Source organism: Gossypium raimondii, chromosome 1, assembly GCF_025698545.1.
Source record: "Gossypium raimondii isolate GPD5lz chromosome 1, ASM2569854v1, whole genome shotgun sequence".
NCBI classification, from domain to species: Eukaryota; Viridiplantae; Streptophyta; class Magnoliopsida; order Malvales; family Malvaceae; genus Gossypium; species Gossypium raimondii.
This window is the reverse complement of record NC_068565.1, coordinates 36,440,184-36,464,675: the sequence shown is the minus strand read 5'-3', so window position 1 is coordinate 36,464,675 and position 24,492 is coordinate 36,440,184. Positions and strand designations below refer to the sequence as shown.

Here is a 24,492-nt window from a genome sequence, read left to right as displayed (position 1 = left end):
TGGGGTGATTTGTTTTCCAGTGAAATACTATAGGTACCAAATTGATAGTAAAAAATTCGTAAGTACCACATTGTTTGATGAGGTATAGTTGAAGGGGAATTGGTATTTAACCCAAAATAAAAACAACCTTTTATTTATTTATTCCCCCATGGTCCCCCATGGGCAATGTCTTTTTCAAAATCAAAAGTATAATTAATCGCTCAAATGGTCCCTGGTCCCTCGGTTGGGCTTGGGCCCATCTCACCTGGCTCATGTCCGTGGTTCAGCAGACATCGACCATCACCCTCTCCCTCTCAAATATCTTGATTAGTCTTTGTTGGCTTGTATTCATTCCCGTCGGAGCCATGTCTTAATTGCTCGCTGCTCCTACTATCCCCACTTCTCTATAATTTAATTCATCAATGTCAAATATATGAATGTATGTTATAATCGTATCGGAAAACAGGAGGTGGCTATTTCACATTTATACCAAATACTGTCACCTGGATAAATTTTGGGTGAATTATTGGGGGAAGGGTGGAGTCAAATTGTTTTGGGTATTTTGCTTGTTTAATTCTTGATGACCCTCGATAACCTATGGCCCCATTGTTTGCTGTTGAATCAGGCCACGCACACGAGGACATTACCACATGTTTCCTGCCCACCTAGTTAAACCTGAATTACCAAATGAGCAATAAAAGTACACCTTTTTCTTCTTATTATTATTATTTAAAATCATTAATAAATCTCCTAAGTAAGACAGAGAAAAAATAACCCAGATGATTTACGCCAATAATTGCCAATCAAAGCCAACAAATCAGATTACATTCTTGTATTAAAAAAATGTAAAAGCACCAGTAGCATTTGAAAAAGAAAGGAGAAAAAAAAAAGGAAAACCCTCGGCAGCTTTCATTAGAATGAAATCGAACTTTACAATAAAAGCATAAGGGAGATTAAAAGTGAATTAATTAGATATGAAGTGACCAGCTTTGTTTGCCCCCATTTTCCTCTTCATTGTCTCCCTTATGCAGGATTGGCCTTCTTTTCTTCTCCTCAAAATTACTCTAGGAAATTGGATAAACTTGGCTTCTCATGGGGGCATGATCCCTTAAATCAGGGAGGACACATTACTAAGTCAAATATCTTTAGCTAGGTTAGCTCCAATGGTTTTGGAACCCTTGTGACAATTTCTTTTTCTTGTACTAAAATCTTCTTTCCCGGAATATCCTCATGTTAATTAACAACATAATCCGGTTTTGATCAATTCTATCAAGCCCTGGAAAACTCCCATTCATATCTCTGGCTTACTATGAAAGTACCCTCACAATCCTAGAAGAATGTAGTACACCAGCGTTATCGGTAATGCTATCAACATCCCAAAGATAACCCTGAAAAATATTTACAAATCAAGCCGTCAGCTATATATATATATATATATATAGTAGTTAACAGCTATATATACTATGTTTGAATATATCCAAGTTTGTTTACTTACGCAGTGCTAAGAATTGCAGGGTGGACATTGTATTCCTTGGCGAACACAAATGGTACAATTCCTTGTGGCAGAGCCGCCTGTTCAATTTGAAACAAAAATTTCTCTGACAAAAAATCGTTAAAAGTCAAAGCTTACGAGGAGGGTAAGGATTTTTCTTTACCTGAACAATGGCGACACGGAGGAGTGTGCCGCGCAACCCTACTGCAATCGAAGCGGCAGCCATGACAGCCGGACCGGTTAAGAACCTAACGGCCATGGCAAATGTAGCTACAGAGTTCCCACAAGCGATGATCTTGGGTTGCAGTGCCATAAACAGACCTTTTTCACCATATAGCACCAAAAGTTACGACTTTCCATAGGAAACCATAAGTGTCCCTAATCTATCAATCACCTACCTTCACTAACTGGTGGCCTAATTGGCGTCTATCACAACCAATGCCCACCGACCCTGGACCGCTTACTAACATCGCAAACAAGACCCCACATGTCGGGAGGTTAAATCCCATTTAAGTGTCCAAAGATTTCTTTCAATGTCAAACTAATTTTTTTTTTTTTTAAATGGTCCATGGTATCCCATTAGATGGATTTTTGTTCCCATGGGGTTGCCTGAATTCGGCGAAAGTATCATAAATAGTTAAACATAGTGTTAAGTGCACCAAATAGTGGTGCCGAGTTGGTCTAGGAAATTTTATTTAGGTCAAGGCAGATAAACTTTCCTTTCTCTTTCTTTCCAAATATTATTAGTTGAAGATAAAGCAAATAACAGAAATGCTCACCTAAGCTAAACATGGCCATTCCTAGTCCAGCATCTGACAGGATGGAGATAGACTTCTCTATTATTTTCGGCATACTCACATGCCACCTGCATTAATTAAAGTCCCCCCAAACCAGTAAATTCATTACATATGAAACAACCCAATTAAAAAGTAAAAAAAAAAAAAAAAGGACTTGTTGAATAATGTTTGAACCTTAAAATCAAATAATGAGCTGACCTGAAAGCAATTAGGGACCAAACAAGCCCGATGAGACTGGAATATGTGTTGGGGTTTCGTATAAGCTTGCGCCAGACCATGATCAAGATTAAGCGGGTCATTACACTCGCCGGCGGCATTTGTTTGCCTACGCCAGACTCCGGCCCTCCGGCGGCTTTAGGGTGCAACTCGGCCGTTGAACTAGACCCCAACTTATTGAGACCATTGGGTCCTTCCTTTTCTCTCTCCTCTTCCCCATCTCTTCCAGCAAAGCTAAAGTCCTCTCCATTAACGTCACCACTGCCTGCCATGCCTTCACAAGCTACAATCTATTATTAAAAAATTCCAGTAACTCCTAACCGAGCAGAATAATCTAGTTTACTAATAAATTTATTGTACCTTTGTTTTCCCCGTTTTGAGGGTGATCTGCGACCAACATCCTTATCTCTTTAGCACCCTGCTCAGACCGTCCAGATTGCTCGGACACTCCGAAATCTGTACCACCAAAGACATGGAGACCTCCGCCTTCTGAAACCGGCGAAGCACTTGAACTCCACACAAACATGTGCAATTCCTTGGCATCATGATTCTCTTTATTATTCTCCTTCTCCTTAGGCTGCTGCTGTGGTTGAACTGGCTGCTGCTGTTGTTGTTGGGTAGCTTTAGCGTTCTTCGTGACGGATGAGAATTCAGGGTTTGGAGCAGGGTAGGATGAAGGAACAGTCTGTGCTGGATAAAATCCGAACCGTGGAGACATTACTGTATTGTTTTCTTCAAAATTGGATGGCCTTGGAGTAGGTCCTCTAGAGGATTGAACAGAGTATAAATCAGCTGGACCGAAATTGGAGTGTCTTGCAGGAAACCCTTGAACACCCATCATGGAGTAAAAGTCGGAGTTGTTGAAATTGGAACCTCTTGGCGTGGGGTTCCTTGAAGAGCTCAAACTGTAGATTTCAGCTCCGGTGAGGTTGGAAGGCCTGGGAGTCAATGCAGGAAGGGAACAAGGCCCCAAAGACCTCCTGGAAGCATTAGATTTCCTGACCTTAACGTGTAGCTTGCCGTCTTCCCCGATTTCAGCGTCGGTTTCGAGGAAGTCGCGGCCGTCAAGTGAAACCACATCGGAATCAACTTTGAAAGAAACAATGGAAGCTGCAGTTTCGGGAAACTGCTCCATGATGAGGATTTTGGCACCGCGGTACTCAAAAAGGAAAAGAAGAAGGGTGTACCAAATGATACACTGGAGAACCACGACTTGGACCATGAGCATCCCGGAGTAGGGACCGTACATAGCGATTAAAAGAGGAATGCCCATGACTAGAGTGTTGGGGAGAGTAGATAAAGAGAAAATGGTGATCATCCATTCTAGGCTTCCGTTCCTTGTTAAATTAGTCCACAATCCAAGAGCGAAGAGCATGATGAGCTTTTGAAGGGTGTCGGCTGCTATGAACCTGAAGTTCATGGCATAAGGGTCATTGGTGGAAATGAAGTGGAAAGACAAGAGAGGAACGGCAAATATGGCGACAAAGCGGTTGATACCCGAGCACTGGTCGGGGGTGAATATTTTCCACCAACGGACGGAGCCGTAAGCCAAGATCATAGCAACGTACAGTGGGATCACCGCCGTTAAAACGGTGTAAAGATCGTTCCAACTAATCATCTTCCGATGAAGGAGAAGAAGAAGAATGAAAGGGCAAAATGGGGATAGCAAAAACCGTTAGTTAACTAACTTGAGAAGATCTCTGTTTCTAGGACAGGTGCCTGCTGCTTGCGTCTGAAAGAAAGACTGCAAAATTTTTGTGATATATAAAAAGGGTAATCAAAGTAAGGAAGTGAGGAAAGAGAGAAAATGAGAAGCCAGCGTATAATTTAAAAGATATGCAACTTTTAATTTAGAGAGAGGGAATTATATAAGGGAAGGGAAGAAGGTAAAGAGTGAAAATAATACAGTAGGGAGATAAGCAGAGGATGATAGGACACTCAACTATGAAACTTGGGTTAACAATTCACCGCCTCTTCTGGTTAACTTAACTACAGAATTTGGTTAATAATAATAATAATAATAATAATAATAATAATGTACAGGTGGCTCTTCTAATGTGCCATTGGCTTTTTCCATGACGTGGACAGCCCTCATTTTCTTTTTAATCTAAAACTGCACTAATTAATCAATATAATTTATTTTTATTAACATTCCACCATTTTATTACTTTTTTAATTTAATATATAAATCATTAATTAAAATATTTTTATATATGATTTTTTTATTCATCATATATTAAAATGTACAATCAACATTTGAAATATATTTTAAATTTAGTATTCTTCCTTACTTAAATCCCACTAATTTAACATATTATATTCTTTAAAAACAGAAAAAAAAAATTAAAATACCATTAATATCTTAAATTATTGTTGACAAGGAATCGATTCTTTTAGGAGAAGTTTCATCTTCTGGGAAGTAGACTTCGACCTCAACAATTGAAAGTATTGTCCTTATATCGAGATTTTATCTCTAGCCTCTACAGAAAGCCATGTACAGTTGATGGAGAAATACTTCGATCAATAAAGATAAGTGACTGCAAAACTCGAAATAAATGTTAATACGAGACTTGTGAATAATAATAGAGGTACGTAGAGACATCATAGCTCGAACCATCAATATTGATATTATAATATTAAATTTTTAAAATATAAAACAGTTCCCCTGGACATTAAAGCCTAATAAATTTAATAATCTAAAGTTTTTTACTAGGAAAATTATCTTTAATATTCTTTCACAATCTATGAGGAATAGACCTGTCCATGGGCCGGGCGGCCCAGCCTGGCCCGACGGCCCGCCCGAAATATGGGAGGGTTCGGGTAAAAATATAGGCCCGAAATATAGGCTTGGGCAAAAAATGAGGCCCGTTTAAAAAATAGGCCGGGCTCGGGCTCAACTTTTTTAGCTCGAGCCCGACCTGGCCCGGCCCGAATATAATAAATATATATTTTTTTATTTTTATCTTTTAATTTTAAAATACTTTAAAAATATTTTTTTTATTTTTATTTTTTTATTTTTAAAATATTTTTTTGTGTTTATTAAAAACTGGGCCGGGCTGGGCTCGGGCTTATTATTTTTTTCCGGGCCGGGCCTGGGCAAAATTTTCAGGCCAATATTTCGGGCCGGGCCAGGCCCGGGCCTAAGAGTCGGGCCAAAATTTTTTCCGGGCCCGGCCAGCCCATGGACAGGTCTAATGAGGAATTGGTAAAAATAAATAAAATAAAATTCTTGTTAGATGGAATCTTTGAAAAAACCCTAGAATAAATTGCTGAAAAGCAAGCCCTCCTAAGTTAACTGTATTACCAAAAAATCAATATTAAATTATATATCTCACTTTAGATAGTAAAATCTTTTAATTTAAAAATAAAAAATTCAAATATATTTTTAAATTCATTTGTTTATACAATATAAGTTTAAACTTACCTACTAACACACATTATAATACCACATGAACAAACCTATGAATTGAACTCTAATCTCACACTTTTATTTTGTGAAATTATTTGGTAGCATATTTGTTTAGGTATAAAAATAGAAGTGAAAGGAAAGAAGAGTGAATCGTAGGACTTGGGTTGCTGTTTGTCTTTGACTTAGTATTAGGAAACACATCATTGATTAAAAGTATGGTTTAAAATATGTTTTAAATATACTTACTCTTTGTATATTTGAAATAAGTATCTCTACTTTTATTTCTAAGAATTTAATATTTCTATCTTTATTAAAATCATTAAAATTCTTGTGTAAATTCACAAATATAACCTTTTGAAAAGAAAAAAATTCAATTGGTAACTATATAATAAAAAATATATCATTGTAATGAATTTTAATTTAACAAAAAATAACAATATTATCAATTGAACTTGAAATTTTTAAATTCAAAAGTAAAAAAAACTAAATTCCTTAAAATAAAAAGTAAAACTAAATTCTAGATATATAAAAAAATATATGAGAAAAGAATATTTTAACAGCCAAATACTAATAAAATCTCCTATTTTAATTATATTATTTTATAATAAATCAATTAATTACTCTCAAGTGTAGGTGTATGTGCATTCTACTAGTCATTTACATACAATGATTTATTTGGCCTTTCAACTTTATCAAAATAATTATTTTAGTTCTTTATTTTATTTTTCGTCTTCTTTTAACCTTTAAAATTGTGTTATTTGTCAAATCACTTCAAAATGAATGAAAAAATTAATGCTTATTAATTTTGTTAATGTGACATGTCATGTGGGTGCTTAATTAATTTTTAAAATTTAAAAATTCAAAAATTATATAATTTTTAAAAAAAATAAAAATTGTTAAAAAAAGTATAAAAAGTATATATATTTAATATATTTAATTTTAAAAATTAATTAATTTCTAACAGGCATAAATGTGGCATAAATGCGGACTGTCTCGTGGATGCCATGTCAACAAAATTAACAGATATTAAATTTTCCATCCATTTTGAAGTGATTTAATAAATAATGCAAGTTTAAGGATTAAAAAAATAATTAAAGGATTAAAATGACTTTTTATATAATGTTGAAGGACAAAAGAAATTATTATGATTTTACGTTTTAGGATTAATAACGATAGTTAATTTGTATTTTGAAAAGGCTTAAACGACAAAATGGTAAAAAAACTATACTAGTTTTCCTAAATTGGTACTTAAAACTTTTTTTTTTGTCAGAACTGATACTTAAACTATTAAACCGTTACCCATTTTACCCCAACTATTAGTCCCGTTAGAAAATAAAAATTAGTATCCTAACTTGTCATGTACACCACCCATTTTCTTATATTTTCTTTCCATTAAACAATTTTTACCAGATTTTCTTACAATTTCTCATCAACCAAACACTAAAAACAATCGTTTGCTTCCTTTTACAAAGCTCTATCATTTTATCATCTTCAAGCTTCCACTGCTTCTACCATCTTTAAGCTTCCACTCTTCTTCTTTCTTCAACCAATTCTTTCCTTATACAATGATATAAAAAACCCAAAAAATTCTTCAAGATTTCACTACATCTTCTGCTGTGCCCTGCTAATGGTGTCTGCAAATCGGCTTTTCAACATTGTAGCACACCCAGCCTTGTTTGAATTAGCCACATCTGTTGTAGGAATTCAAAGCTAAAAAAAAAAACCCAAAAAAATTAGTTCTTGCGAATCATCTTGTAGAACCACTGCCTCTGGTCCCAACTGAAAACCCAAAAAAAATTCTTTGAGTGGCTTTCTCGATAAATCAATGTTCTGCTAACTCTGATTTACATCCCAAAACTGTTGTTAACTATTATTTTTTCTAATGGTAAAAATTTTATAGAATGGCTTGAGTAACTTGCTGAGGTTTAGATAGTTAAAATTTGTGGGTTTTCCGTATCATCGTATAAGGAAAGAATTGGATGAAGAAAAAAAGAAGATTAAAAGCTTTAAGATGGTAGAAACAGTTGAAGCTTGAAAATGAAAAAATGGTAGAAGCTTTGTACAAGGAAGCAAATAATTTTTTCTTGGTGTTTGGTTGATGAGAAAATGTAAGAAAATCTAGTTTTTGATGAGAAGATAATATAAGAAAATGGGTTAAATAAATAGAGGTTTGCATGGCACGTTATGATTGGCTGAAAGTTTTTTTCTAGCGGAACCAACAGTTGAGGTAAATTGGGTAACGATTTAATAGTTTAGGTACCAATTTTGACAAAAAAATATTTTAAGTACTAATTTGAAAAAACTAGTATAGTGTATGTACCATTTTATTGTTTAAGCCTTTTGAAAAAGAGGAGTCATTTTGTTCTGTTACGTCGTTAGCTCTTACATTCCCATCAGCCATGTCCATAAAAGAAGAGTGTAATGGGTTGGGCCTCTCCGTCCACCAATCCGAAGTCAAACCTCACTTCAGTTCTGTCTATTCATTTACTTTATTATTTTACGTACAAACTTTTTTTTATAAAATGTTTTTATATTTTTGGAAGATCAGTTTTCAATACCACGGGCAATGTATATATAATATACGTGTATATAATTTTATTATTTAATAAAGTATTTTTATTTCATGTAATTACCATTGGTAATCATTATTAAAAATTAATATATAATATTAAAAACAATTAATTGTGCAATATTAAGAAGTATATATATACAATATTTTAAAGATGGATATATAGTAGATACATACTTTTTTTATTTTTTTGTCTTTATAAAATCGAGATAAATAAATTAATGTTATTATCAATGTTTAAATAATAATGTTATTTTGTCAATCATGCCATTGACTTAGTGAGAAGGTTGTATGGGTTTTAAGTTAATTGGCATGAGATTTGTTTCGATCTTTGTGTTTGTAAACTCCTTCCCTCTTTTCATTCACTTGTAAAAAATTAATAATAATGTTATTTTCGATTATAAAATAAATTATTCATATGTGTCATTTTATAGTAACACCTCTTTGAATACTACAATTTTTGTGTATGCCTCTTTTTGTACTTTTGTCGTCTAATAATAGAATTAATCTTGATTTAAATAAGATATAATTTAAAATAATAAGATATTGCTTTTTTTTGTGTATTTGTCACCTAATAATAGAATTAATCTTATTCTAAATAATAAATAATTTAAAATAATAAGATATTAATTTTTTATTTCTCAAGGTAACTACGAGAGCAAAACCCAATGTCTAATTCGCATTTTGTAGGCCAATTAAGGGGTAGATATTGATTTTTTTATGGAAACACTTGACATCCATTTAACCAAAGAAAAGGGGGAACTTGTGGAACCAAACGTTGCTCCACCCAAACATCTTATTACTAACAAACCAAAACCAGCAACAAAAGTAAAAATCCAACAGAAACAAAAACCAAAAAATCCTTAACCAAAGTAAAACAAAAGGCAAAAGACTCCCCCCCCAGAAAAACAAATTAAAGGATTCATTTGAAAGCAGCTCTCCAATGGTCGGCCAGCGACCCAGCTACAAGTAGTAATTTAGAAACCGAAGAGAGAGTAAGAGAAGGGCGTAGCATCGGAAGTGCGAGTTCTGAAGCCCACAAGAGAGAAAACAAACTAGATCTGTAACAACTAGGCTGACTAGTCCGCAGTCGTTGCCCGTTCCACCACCACCACCGGCGCATCCTCAATCAGTAGCATTCCTCCATAAAAGTCGACCTTCCCAGGCTAGAGCATAAGCTGCTGCGTTTGTGTCTCTCCTCATATGTAAAAAGGTAGCCTCTATGAAAAACCCCAATCTTTGCTTATTGCCAGTGATAATTGGACTCAGGATCAAATGATCCATTGTACAAGACGCCAGCTTCTTGATGACGATTAATGAGTCCCTTTCAAACTGAACCCTTCGAAACCCCATGTCGATCGCGAAATAGACTACATGTTCACAAGCTTTGGCTTCAACAACGAAAGCGTCCGCCACTGCGACATAAGGTTAAGTAGAAGCACCCATTATTTGACCCATTTCATCACGTGCTATAACGTTTGAGATAGAACCTCTAGAAAAAGCAAGAAATGTAGTGTCAAAGTTAAGTTTAATAGTTCCTGATACTAGTGGTTGCCAGAAAGTCTGTTGACTGGGACTTGGATTAGTGTGGGCAATTGCTGTAAAATTGTTCATTATATATATCAAATGCTTACAAACTATTTATAGACTATAGTCTGCCCTTTAAAACAAAAACTAAAAATATTAAAATCTAATAATAGCCATAAACCAATGACCCTTGACCTTTCATTCTCCTAAAAAAAACTACTAATTTAAACCCATTAAAAAAACATAACTCTTGACCTTTCATTTAACGTTTATTCAACAAAACTCCCTCGTAAACTTAAATGCTTCTGCCATCCTTCATGCCGATTATTTTCTTATAGTTGTTGAAAAGTACCATCGGTAGCAGTTTCGTGAAGATATCCGCGACTTGGTCCCAACTTGCCACGTGCACTAATTTCACACTTCCTTCCTTTACATGATCTCGGATAAAATGAAAGCGAATGTCAATGTGTTTGCTTCTCTCATGATTCACTAGGTTCTTTGCCAACTCAATCGCTGATTTATTGTCAACTCGTATCTCAGTTGCACCGAGCTGTTGTTGCTCCAACTCGCCCAACAAATTTCTGAGCCATATAGCATGACACACACCAAGATGCTGTCACATATTCAGCTTCACATGTCGAGAGTGTCACGATTGGTTACTTCTTTGAAAGCTAAGTAAATGTCGTGTTACCCATAAAGAACACGTATCCCGATGTACTTTTTCGGTCATCTAAGTCTCCGTACCAATCACTGTCGAAGTACCTAATCAACTTGTAATCTTTCATATTTGAATAGAATAACCCGAGTGACATCGCTCCTTGGATGTACCGTAGAATTCGCTTCAACGCCTTCCAATGTGAATAAATCGGCTCCTCCATGAACCGACTTACAATGCCAACACTTAGCGAAATGTCAGGCCTTGTGCAAGTGAGATAGCAAAGGCTTCCCACCAAACTCTAGTATTTGCTCACATCGACTCGTTCTCCTTCATCGAATTTCGAGAGTTTTACTCCTGGTTCCATTAGTGTTGATACCGGGTTGCAATATGCCATCTTGTACTTCTTCAAAATTTCCTTTACATATACCTCCTGTGACACAAAAATACTTGCCTCTTCTTGTCTTACCTTCAAACCAGGAAAAAACTTCATTAAACCCAAATCTATCATCTCGAATTCCTGTGTCATTGTACTCTTAAAATCTAGTATCATCTCACTATTGTTCCCCATAAAAATAAGGTCATCGACATAAAGAGCAACAAATAACATATTACCTCCATTCTTCTTCACGTAAAGGGCATGTTCATAGGGACATTGTTTGAACCCGTTCTTCTTGAAGTATATATCCATACAAGTATTCCATGCCCGCGGTGCTTGCTTTAACCCGTAAAGCACCTTCTTCAATTTCAGTACCTTCTTCTCTTCTCCATTTTTCATGTACCCGGGTGGTTGTTCAATGTAGACTTCTTCTTCGAGCACACTATTCAAGAATGCTGACTTGACATCCATTTGAAATATCGGCCATTTAAATTGAGCCGCTTGTGCAAAAAGTAATCAGATTGTCCCCATTCTTGCAACGGGAGTAAATACCTCGTCATAATCGATTCTCTCTTTTTGCTTGTATCCCTTTGCAACAAGTCGCACCTTGTACTGTTCTAACTCGCCTTGAGCATTCATCTTTCTTTTGAACACCCACTTCACACCAATAGGCTGACTTCTTTTCAGTAATTCCATTAACTCTCATGTGTTGTTGTGGTCAATTGCTTTAATCTCCTCGTCCATGGCAGTTTGCCACTTCTTGTCTCGCACCGCCTCTTCAAAACTTATATTCTTGGAATTTGCAAAAAGACATACAATAAGTACCTTATTTGTTGAATCATACAAATATTGCAAACTTCGCATTTTGGGTTGTTGCGGTTCATCTTCATCATCGGTAGTTTCAAGATTTGTCGGTATGATTGTTGGTGTAGCAGTTGATGAACCTCTATTTTTTATGATAACCTCCTTTGAGTTATTCCAATCCCACTCGCTTGCTTCATTGAATCGTACATCACGACTTACCACAATCTTCTTACTTATCGGGTCGAGTAGCTTATATCCTTTTGTTTTCTCATCATACCCAATAAAAATAAACGTTTTACTTTTGTCTTCGAGCTTCGTTCTTCGTTGATCCGGCACGTGTGCATAGGCCTCACTACTGAATACTTTAAAATGAGAAACTGTTGATTTTTGTCCGCTCCATGCCTCTTGTGGTGTTTCATCATCCAACTTCGCATGTGGATATCGATTTTGCACATAGATGGCACATTGCACGGCTTTCGCCCAAAATTCCTTCGGCATCTTCTTGCTCTTAAGCATTAACCGAACCATGTTGAGAACAGTCTGGTTCTTCCTCTTGGCCACACTGTTTTGTTGGGGAGAGTACGGTGCGGTTAGAAATCGTCTTATGCCTTGCTCCTCACAATACTCCATGAAAGCCATCGAAGTATACTCGCCACCTCTATTGGATCGTACAGATTTGATGTGTCTACCAGTTACTTTTTTTACCATCACTTTGAACTTTTTGAACACGTCGAGCGCCTCAAATTTTTCTTTCAAAAAATAAACCCAAGTTTTTCGTGAGAAATCATCGATAAAGGAAATGCAATACCTTTTACCGCTAAAAGATTCAGGGGTAATTGGTCCACATATATCGGTATGAATCAATTCGAGATGTTGCTTAGCCCGATATTCTACCTTCTTTTGAAACGAATTTCTCGCATGCTTGCCGAGCATACATTCTTTAAAAAATTTTCCCTCGTAGTCCATGTCTGGTAGCTGGTGCACCATGTTCTTCACCAACTCGTTTAGACCATCATAATGTAGGTGGCCAAAATGGAGATGCCACAACGGTGCATTGTCTTCAACGTCAACTCGCAAACATTTTTCTTCAACGCTTTTCAAATTCAACTTGTACATGTGATTTTTCCACATTTCAACTCGAGCGACCAAACACCCTTGCTTATCTTTCAAGTGTAACACCTGGTCTTTCATAAGTACCGAATAACCTTTTTTCATGAGTTGCCCCATACTCAAAATGTTGCTCTTGAGGTCTGGTACGTAATACACATCTTGGATTGACCCAACTAACCCATTCTTTTGTAAATAACAAACGGTACTTTGGCATTTTACCTCAACCTTCGACGCATCTCCAAACGATACATGTTCCGTTTCAATCTTTCGCATCTCTTTGAATAGGTGCTTGTGCCAACACATATGGTTGCTTGCACCCGTGTCAAGGTACCACACCATGTTGTTGTTGGTGTTGACTTCATTGTGTGTCATCAAGAGAAAACCTTCTTTTACCTCCTTATTTTTCGTGGTTAGGTTGGTTATCTCTTCCACCTTTTTCGAGACGTGACATTATTTCACGAAATGCCCCGCCTTACCACAATTGTAACACTATCAGAGTTACAATCCTTTGCATAGTGACCATTTTTGCCACACTTGTAGCACTCGATGTTGGAATAATTCAACCATCTGCCTCTTCCACGACCACGTCTTCTTTCATGCCAATTTTGTTGGTTTGATTGTTCTTTCTCCTCATAATGCCCTTCTTGACCGCGACCTTTTCCACCACGACCATTTCCTCGATCTCCACGACCACGGCCTTTACCTCGAAAGCTTTGAGAATAGAGAACCTTTTCATCTTTGATTGATGTCTTTGTTTGAAGTGCTTGCTCGAGTGTCTTCTCTTTCTTCTTCTTCTTACATTATTCATGTGCCTCGAGAGAATCGGTAAGTTCATCAACTGTGAGTATTGCTAGATCATTTGACTCTTCTATGGCACATACGACATTCTTGAAACTGTCAGTTAACGACCTCAAAATCTTCTCCACAACTCATGCATCGATTAACGCTTCTCCGCTTCGGTTGAGTTGGTTCACCATGATTTGAACACGCGTGATGTAGTCGGAGACACCTTCTGATTCCTTCATCTTCATGCCTTCCAATTAGCCGCGAAGAGTTTGAAGGTGGACTTGTTTAACTTGGTCAGCTCCTTTATACACCTTCGCTAAAATGTCCCACGCTTCTTTTTAAGTTGTCGCACTTGCAATCTTCTTAAAGCGCGACTCGTCAACAGCTCGGAATAACATGCATAATGCCGCATTATCTTTCGATCGCATTTCTTTCAACGCTTTGTTTTGAGCCGTCGTATATCCCGCAATAGTTGTCGGTTCTACGAAACCTTCTTGGACCACCTCCCAACCATCTTGAGACCCGAGAAGAGCTTTCATTTGGATGCTCCAATTCTCGTAGTTCACCTTTGTTAGTCAAGGCAGCGACATATTATTGGTCACACTCTCCATAGCTCGGATACCACATTGTAAAATTGTTCATTATATATATCAAATGCTTAGAAACTATTTATAAACAATAGCCTGCTCTTTAAAACAAAAACTGAAAATATTAAAATCTAATAATAGCCATAAACCAATGACTCTTGACCTTTCATTCTCCTAAAAAAAATTGCTAATTTAAACCCGTTAAAAATCATAACTCTTGACCTTTCATTTCACGTTTATTCAAAAATTGCTACAGCTTCAAGTTCTCATAAATGACCCAATATGAATCCAGTCAGCTTAGTCGTAAACTGTCTGATCCCCTTGTAAACCAGTATGTTCTGCAAATACCAAATAGGCTAGTAAGTAACAACCACCAATTTTCGATTGGCAGTAGTTGTGGCAAGAAACGACTCTACTAACCAATCTTTGTAGTTTGAATAATCCCACACAGGGAGTAGGTTAGCCTTCAACACAGTCAGAGTTTGACGAGTGACAGAGCAGAAATGCAGCAAATGGTCAATAGTCTCCCCAACCTCTTGGCATAAAAGGCATAAATTTGTAGTCTGCATGTTACATTTGTGTAGGCTTTCAAAAGTAGGAAGAAAGTTGTAGGATTTCCGTAGATGTATTTTCACTTTGCTAAGAATAGGTAGTGCCCACATCTCTATGTAAAACAACTTAGTAGTGTTAGGAAGTTGGGTATTGTAAGCTCCTCTTTTTTGTAACTTATAACGGAAGAGTAGCTTATACCCACTTTTGATAGTGTAAGTCCCTGTACTCTTGTGATGCCAAAACAGAGTGTCTAGTGGTTTCGGATTAGCAAACGAGATAGCCAGGATACGATCTGCCTGCTCATCTGCAACAATGGTGCGAACAAGGTCTTCACGCATTGTGAGATATCAACTGAGACACCATACTATACCGTATATCAATAGATTGATAGTATAGTTTACCATCTCCAGGTCTAGGAATCCACTAATCGTTCCAGATGTTCACCGATTCTCCTGTACCTATACTCTACCCCAACCCTATTTCTAAGAGACCCTTCGCACTTAGAAGGCTTCGCCAGGTAAGAGAAGGGTATGTTCCCAGACTTACTGATCTGAAATCCCTAGTCGGGTAATAACGCACTTGCAAAACTTTCACTAACAGGAAACCAAGCTATGTCAATACACGCCATCCCTATTTCACTAGTAGCGCTACGTTGAAAGATGCAAAATCACGGAAACCCAAACCCCCATCAGGTTTTGCTAAGCATAAACACTGCCACGTACTCTAATATATGCCCTTAAGGGTTCTACTATTCTTCCACCAAAAAGCGTTGAGCACACTCTCCAATTGACGACACAGTTTAAGAAGCATAAGAAAACATTGCATGGTATAAATCAGAATTGATTGCAAACAGCCTTAAGAAACACCTCCTTCCCTCCCACCGATAACAATCGCATATTCCAAGTATCTAATTACTTCTAAAAGTTGTCCACATAATGTTGAAAAGCCCGATGCTTGTTCTTTCCCACCATCATCGGCAATCCCAAATAAGTCTCCGGGTTTAAAACCACACAAACTCCAAGTATGTTTCCCACTTGATCTTTGACAACCGCATCAACATTTATTCCAAAATACAAAAGTGACTTTTTAAAATGCACCTTCTGCCCTGAATCCTGCTCATATTCTAATACAACTCGGAGGACAACATCACCCCTTTCCTTCGAAACACTACCAACGAGGATACAATTGTTAGCAAAAAATAAATGGTTATGTGCCAGTCCTCCCCTACCAAGTCGAACACCCCCTATTAAACCCGATTGTTTGGCCTCCTCTAATAAACTCGAAAAACCTTGTGCACAAAATAAAAAAAAAGGTATGGGCTTAAAGGATCCATTTGACATAGCCCTCGGATGGTATAAAGTTAGCACTGCTAACCCCATTAATCCCAATCATATAAGAAATCGAGGCTACACACCGCATAATCAAAGTCACCTAATCCATATGAAACCCTAACCGAAGCATCATTTCAGCTAAAAAATCTCATTCCACCCTGTCATAAGCTTTGCTTATATCAAGTTTAAGGGAAAAGTGTCTGCTTTTCCCCCATCTTCGAACCTTCAACAAGTATAGAATCTCATATGCAACCAGCACGTTATCAGAAATCTGTCTTCAGGGAATGAAAGCCCCTTGGGCCTTATGTATACAACAATCCAAGAACCCACTCATTCTATTCACAATCACTTTGGCAATGATTTTGTACAACACGTTGCATAAGCTAATAAGTCGAAATTGCATAATGGTCCTTGGCTTACTAACCTTTGGGATCAAGACAATATTAGTCTTGTTAATGTTCTCCATTGCAATATTACCTTAAAGCACGACAAGGCAAAATGTAGTAACATCCTCTCCCACAATTTCCCAAAATTTTTGGTAAAATAAGGCCAAAAACCCATCAACTCTAGAGGCCTAAAGAGGGGCCATATCCTTGACAGCCACCCATATCTCTTCTACTGTGAATGGTTGCAACAATTTGTTAATCTCATTGGAAATTTTCCTTTCAACATTGGCAAATATCCTATCCCCATCCTATGCGGTATAAGCAATGAACAAATTCTTGAAGTAGATGTAGCCAACCTTAACACTCCCTCCTCGTTTAGTATCCAATAACCAACATCATTTTGAAGTCCCTTTACAGTGTTATGCTATTTCTTCATCGAGGTAGTCCTATGGAAAAAAGCTGTGTTTTGGTCACCATATGAGAGCCAATTGAGGCGCGACTGTTGTTCCCAATAGAGTTCCTCCTAGTCAGCCTCTAGATTCAAACCAAGTTGTACTTATGTCAGTTCAACAAGGGTGTCATCATCTAGATCTGTCGCATACTTTTTAACCATTTTGTCTTCAAGAATCTTCTTCCTTGCCTTCCGCGCACTCTGCTGCGTACGATGACAGTGTGTTAGTCTCTTACCCAAGCCCTCAAGTTTAGATGGCAAATTAGTTTTAACCGAAAATTAAAAACCCCGAACTTCTTCCTCGAAAGAACAATACAAATACCAGTCTACATGGAACCTAAACCACTGAAAGCCTCTCCCAATCCAATTGTAACAGCGCCCCATACTATCCACCAACACTGAAAAATGGTCGAAAATAGAGTGAGGCAAATGAGCAACGATATAACCTGGAAACTTGCACCACCATTCTAAATTAGCTACCCCTCTGTCAAGCTGTTCATGGATTTTAGTTGTAGCCAATTTGCCCCACTCCCAAGTGAACCAACGCCCCAAGAAACCCAAATCACTAATATCACAGTCTTGTAGAGCGTTGCAAAAATCTGCCATGTTTTTCTCCATACGAGTCCGACCACCCTTCACTAAGATATTGATTATTTTTAAATTATAATGAATGTGTAATTAAAGATGGATTACTTCAGTATTTATTATCGAATAAACTATTATTTTTTAAAATTAATGTTAAATTTTAATTTGAATTCTTTTAGTTTTAATATTCAAAATTATTTTTAACATTTTTATATTTTATATTTTTCTAATATAAAATCAAATAAAATGTTATTTTTAACATACAAATAACAATATTATTAATTATAAAATAAATTCAAATTGTTTAAAATATTATCGAATTAAACATTATAAATGTTGTTCCAAACCAACTTATTTAATTGGGTTGAGATTATCATAATATTTTTCCCCAATTTTATAATAGCTTATTTTCTCGAGTGAAACAACTATTAAGATTAAACAATCTAATTGTATTATAAAAATAATAATATGAAATAATTTGAAAATTTTCAACTTTATAAAAATCAAAATGAAAGTATATTTTGAAAATTTTAAAAATATAAATTAACTAAAATATATATAATTTAAAACTAAATTCTATTAATATTACAAATATATTTAAATTTGTAAATTTAAAATTATTAAATACATACATTTATAAAGTGACGAGTAATAAGAGAAAGTGAATAAGGAGTTTAAAATAATTTTAGTATAATATGTATAATAAACTAAATAAGTATATGATGAATGTATATAATAATTTGACCTCGTTATTGATTAAAATGAATTTTCATCTCTCATTGGTATTATTGTCACATTTCAAACTTATCAATGCTATTTGTTTGAAAATGTTTAAGTTTTGAATTTATTTATAATAATTAATCTTAATTTTAGTTAGTATATAGTTGTAAGACTAATTAAATGATAATTTAAAATAGGCTTAAGGGTAAAAAAAAGCCCTTAGTAAAAAATGAAAAAAAAATCAATTTAGCCCTTAAAAAAAGTGCACCTTGTCGAGTGCTTAATGACCACAAAAATAATCAACCAGGCCATTTCGTTAATGAAAACCAATAGTTGACCGATTTGACCGTTAAAGGTGCTGACGTCAGCAAAAAAAATATTTTTAATTTTTTAAAAAAAAGTATTTAATAAAAATTACATCTGGAATGAACCTTGTCTAAGTTCATTTGAATCTAGACAATTATTTGTCCACATTCAGTCTAGGTGAGTTTTCTAAAAATTTGAACCTTGTCCGGAATGAACCTTGTCTAAGTTCATTTGAATCTAGACAACCATTTGTCCACATTCATTTGAACCTTGTCTAAAAGTATTTAAAATGTTAATAATTATTTAAATTTTCTAAAAATTGAAAATATCAATAACTTTATAAAATAGTTTTTAAATATATTCGAATAATTTTATATTATATTTAAAAATATTAATATTTTTAACAATAATTTATATATAAAAAAATTGAATATAAAATTTATTAATTCAATTTTTCAGTTTGAATTTTAATTTCAAATATAAAAATTCAAATTGCAATTTGAATTTCAAAAAGTCAAATTGGAAATTTGAAATTCAAATATAATTTTTAAATTCAAATTTTCAAATTGAATTAATAATTTTATATATAATATAAAAATATTTGAATATATATTAAAATTATTGAATTTTTCAATTTTATAATTTTTAAGTAATTATTAATATATTTTTATAATTTTAAACTTTTTAGTTTTTAACTCATCTAAAATGAATGAACTTGTAAAACCATATATCTAGGTTCATTCCAATTGTAATTTTATTAATTATTTTTACAATTTTTGGAAAAAATATTTTTAAAAAGATATATTTAATTTTTTTTAAATTTCACATCAGCATCCTACCACATGTCATCTTCTAGTGTTGCCAAGTCAGCGCCTTTTTTTTTAACGGAAAAGCCTAGTTGATATATATATATATCTATATATATATATATATATATATTGTCATTAAAGACTCAATAGGGTGCATTTTTTAAGAGCTCAATTTACTTTTTCATTTTTACTTAAAGAATTTTTACCCTTAAGCCTTTAAAATAGTATCTAATAATAATTATTAATTAATATATGCAATTGTTTAGTTCAAACTAATAAAATTTATTACTTATTAATAATTTTATCTATTATTAATAATTAATATTACTTATTCTTGATATGTTGGATTCAACTTTATCTCAATAGTATAGTTTAAATGAATAAAACTTTATTATTTAAAAATAAAATATTTTTAATGTTAATTTAGTAATACATTGAACAATAAATGATATTCTCAGCATTCAAAAGTTTCTTTAAACTTATGTTTTATATATATATATATATATATATATATTATAAGTTATAGATTAAAATTTTAATGATTTAACTATTGAATTTATCGATATAATTTTACTTGTCATTCATATAAAATTTTGAACCGATTTAATATATCTATCATATTGATCTAAATTATTTTATATATCAATATTTATTGAATGGTAGAAAATATTTTACATGAAATAAATAGTTAGAAAATTTTAATTTACTCCAAAATTGACATATGCATGGTCTATATGAATGAAATATGAAATATGACAGTTAGATCGTTAAAATAATAATCATACAAAAAATAAGAAAATGTGTAAAACTAAAATGTAAGTGGACATTGGGGTAAAATTTAAGTGGTTTTACACCCTTCTGTAATGTAACTACCCAAACTCAACCTAAATGTTACGGTCAAATTTGTAAGATTATATTGACGACCGAAATGGCCTAGTAAAACTATCGGAGTTTATAAAAAAGTCTTTTTAAAACATTTGCTTTCTTTGGTAGAAAAACTTAGCATGTTATCTTCTTTTCACTAAAAGATAAAATTTTCCAAAACGATGAATTTTAAAGTTTAATTAGCAAAAGTTGATTTTCAATTTATTTACTTTTCAAAATCTCATTTACATGATATTGTAGCGGAAAAGTGATATTCATAATTGTTTTAAATAAGAAAAACAAAAAAATTATGCGTAATTAATTCAAAATCCATGTTTAAATATCCTAAAATCAAATTAAATGTCATGCATGTCAAATAAACCCAAAACTTAAGTCCCATGCCACAATTCAAATAAAGTAATACAGATCCAAAATAATAGAAATTATAAATAATGTGTCTAAAATACTTTTATAAAATAAACTATTCGAGCCGAGCCCTTCGAATGTCGTGTCTACGTCCTAACCTTGTGGGTTATCTATAAAGATGGAAATTGAACGAGGTGAGCTTAAGAAGCTCAGTGTGAGTCCAATCACAAGAAAATCGGTGTAGAACAATAGACAAAGCATACGAAGTAACAATTCTTAGAATAATCACAATCGTATAAAAATTCAGAGTATTAGATTTTTAGATCAACATATCAGTATAATATTTCAAGATTCACAGTTTTGCATGCACATGCTTATGAATTGCAATGCAATTTTAATTTATCAGAAAAGATCGTACCCAAATCCGCTACACACCATAATAAGAGTTCTCTATAACTCATCCATCTGTTACCGCGTTGTGGATAAACCACCACTGATTTGCAGATAAACTGTCAGTAAAAAAATTTATGGGTAAACCACCAATATTTTCAGATAAAAAGTTTACAGATAAATTGCCACTATTTTTGGATTGGCCATCATTGTTTGCAGATTATTAAATTGCCACTCTTCCTATGACACCTTATACCCGACCCATTTGTTGGATCTGAATATAAAATGTCACATTCCATTGCCGAAGCAACTTACTTTTCTATCTTATTTTTTCGAAATGGAAACGTAGTAGTAAAATCATTTTATAAAAATTTCGATAGCATTTTTGCCTATTTTACGTAAAACCCCCTGCAAAATTTAGATTTTACAATATATCCACATTCAAATCTTCTCAAAAATCAATTCACAACACTTCGATTTATCAAAACATACCAATAAACTAGATTTTATGCTTTACTATTTCATCAAAATATTAGTTACAAAATACTAGCAAGAAAACATAACGAAAATATTTAAATTCAGTTTAGGACACAATATCATACATCTATAAGCCTAGGTACATGCCATTTATATCAACTATAAAGTAAACTTTTCACCAACATTGTTTATGTTGATCTTTGATTCTTCGGATGCTGCTAGAACGATCTACTGAATTTAACTACTTGCGTATGAAAAATTAGACAAATCGTACGTTGAGCAATTTTTATGCTCAGTGGTACTAATATCATATAAATCATTACATAAGTATTGAACATAAATTATTTAATAGATATAAATTAAAACTTGATTATAAATATAATTAATAACATCACAATAAAAGAAATTCTAATATTAATAAACTTTAATATAAAGATATTGACAACTGAATAAAAAATAAGTTTTTTAATTGAATTCAAAATCACATAATTAATTTAATTCGCACAATATGAAATTTCAAATAAATTCAACTTTTGTTTTTCTTTTCTTTTATTTCAATTTAGACCTTGCACTAAGGTTTAGACTCATATCCAGATACATGAATCCACCACCGCGAGTAGTTCGGCAATGATGGCTATCAGAGTAGTCCACGACCCTCTGGGAATTGGGATTGCCCATGACCCTTTGAGACTTGGGGTTAATAATAATAAAAACTGACTAATTAGGGCTTTCCTCCCTCGACCCTCTAGGAATCGGGAAATTCTAAATCCTCCAATATAAAGACTCTATGGCATGCCAACTATATCTGATTTAGTCTAACTTAGTGTAACAGATTAAAAACCAAGTTTCATGATCTGTTTCAATTCAATTCCATTTTCATATCATTCTTATTTCAGTTTCATTTCATGTTCAAATCATATATCGCCTAATGTAAAATTAGGCTTACAATACAAAACATACTATACATTTGCTTGTTCAACTATTTGAAATCTTAATAATCAAATTCAACTCAAAATCATGAATTTACTAATTTTATCATTGAAATCATAGTTTTCAATTCAAAACATAATCTTTTAAATGCTAATTAAATTATTCATAAGTCATAAAAATAAAATTTATATCGTTAATCATAGTAAAATAAATATCAAAAGCATTATGTAATGAAAATAAGATATTAGCATAAACTGAAATTTCAATCGCTTTACTCCTTTTCTTTGCCTTTCTCCTTTAAGATGCTTGCTTCATTTTTAGCTACAATAGGAGAAATTCAATATGAAACAATGTCATTTATCCATTCTAATACTAAAACTAATAATAACAAACTTAAATATGCATGGTTCATCAAGTTAACAACTTAAGTTTCCTAGTCCGAAATTCGCATATCTTTCAACTTAATTATCCGTTTTCAATTTCGTCTTCACTAGAATACTCACTGCTTCACAAGCTATCATTTCGCACCAATATTACACAAAGTGACCAAGGTTCTGTACTTCCCTTTCACCATGGACAAATGTACTAAGGCCAAGGTTCTCTACTTCCCTTTCACCATAGACAAATGTACTAAGTAGACTTTCCGTCCATTTTTATTTCATTTTCACACTTCCAACAAGTTAGAAATTATCTCCTAATCATTTTTCATCTAAAAAAAAACTAACTTATTTCTCCAATATTTCATAAGCTTCCATCAATATCCTTTAACGAAAACTTCCAAAATACTTGATAAAATCAAAATCTATTGGTACATATATGTAAAAAACCTTCAAAGATTCAAAATCTATGAAAAATTGAAGAAAAATCATTCTTTATGCTTGAATTTGAAGGAAGGTAATGAAATAAAACTTTTTTCTTCCCCGTTAGCTTTCGTGAAAAGAAAGAAATATAAGATAGATGTTCACCTTTCTCTCTTTTTCTTTTTTATGTAATATAATATTATTTAATAAAATATTATTATTTAATAAAATACCATTTAAAAGTCATTATGAAACCATTGATTTTTTAAGTAATGGTAAAATTGTCATCAAGCCATTTCCATCAAAATACAAATAGAATACTTACACTTTAGTTCCTATATTTTCCTAACTTATTCAATTTGGTCCTTGAACTCAATCTGAATTTTTAACTTAACCACATGCTCCTACTAATAATTCTCTACATTTTCATGTTTGACAATTTCCTGTAAAAACGATCATAATTTCTTATACTACTATTTATTTATAGATCACTTATTCAAGAACTTCTAACATAAATATTCTTTTCTTTTTTCCTTTTTAAAGTGGAGGTGTTATAATTCTCCCCCTTTAATAAAATTTCGTCCTTGAAATTTACTTGAAGAGCTGCGGATATTGTGATCGCATTTTATTCTCAGGTTCCCAGGTAGCTTCTTCTATGTAATGATTCCTCCACAATAATTTTACCAAGGGATCTCGCTTGTTTCTTAACTCTTTTATGTCTCTTACTAAAATATGCACTGATTCTTCTTCATACGATAAGCCAAGTCGTACCTCAATGCTTTCCATTGACACAATATGAGATGGATTCGACATATATCTTTGGAACATCGATACATGAAACGCATTATGGATTTGGTCTAATTCTTACAACAAAGCTAGCCGATAAACAACAGATCCAATTCTTTCTATAATCTCGTATGGTCTAATGAACCTCGAACTTAATTTTTCTTTTCGACCAAATCTCATAATCTTTTTCCACGAAGAGACTTTTTGTAACAACCCAAAAGTCAGTGGAGTTGGAAACGGTGGTTTTGAAATGCTATTTTCCAATTATAGGATTTGTGAATATTATTTATTAATATTTACAAGGGTATTACAATATTGTATTGAGGTTTGGTCTAATAATTTTAATTATTTGGAAAGTTAGACAAGGTACAAGTGTATCTGTTCTAAAGTTGGTGGTTTTGGAAATTGAAGTATCGGGACCTCATTTCC

The 24,492-nt window shown here is 33.6% G+C and overlaps 2 protein-coding genes across 3 annotated transcripts; both read right to left on the bottom strand.

Moving 5' to 3' along the window:
- Positions 1-860: 860 nt before the first annotated feature.
- On the bottom strand, positions 861-4,337 carry LOC105785713 (auxin efflux carrier component 4). Of its 2 annotated transcripts, none has more exons than XM_012611838.2 (6): positions 2,845-4,337; positions 2,467-2,767; positions 2,251-2,336; positions 1,635-1,792; positions 1,475-1,551; positions 861-1,367 (listed from the first exon to the last, which is right to left on the bottom strand). In XM_012611838.2, exons 1-6 carry the CDS (start codon positions 4,100-4,102, stop codon positions 1,301-1,303), a joined length of 1,947 nt encoding a protein of 648 aa, XP_012467292.1. In that variant the 5' UTR covers positions 4,103-4,337; the 3' UTR covers positions 861-1,300. The 2 variants fall into 2 exon arrangements, with proteins under 2 accessions (XP_012467292.1, XP_012467293.1); XM_012611839.2 differs by having other exon boundaries at positions 2,467-2,758; positions 2,845-4,334.
- A 10,329-nt stretch (positions 4,338-14,666) lies between these two features.
- On the bottom strand, positions 14,667-15,200 carry LOC105786991 (uncharacterized). The gene has a single exon (XM_012613454.1). It carries the CDS (start codon positions 15,198-15,200, stop codon positions 14,667-14,669), a length of 534 nt encoding a protein of 177 aa, XP_012468908.1.
- Positions 15,201-24,492: the final 9,292 nt, after the last annotated feature.

Coding starts and splice junctions, on each gene's coding strand:
- LOC105786991 (XM_012613454.1), bottom strand. CDS start 15,200: ATGCGTGAAGACCTTGTTCGCACCATTGTTGCAGATGAGCAGGCAGAT.
- LOC105785713 (XM_012611838.2), bottom strand. CDS start 4,102: ATGATTAGTTGGAACGATCTTTACACCGTTTTAACGGCGGTGATCCCA. Junction 2,337..2,466: donor TGGTCCCTAATTGCTTTCAG/GTCAGCTCATTA, acceptor TAATTAATGCAG/GTGGCATGTGAGTATGCCGA. Junction 1,368..1,474: donor CCTGCAATTCTTAGCACTGC/GTAAGTAAACAA, acceptor AATATTTTTCAG/GGTTATCTTTGGGATGTTGA.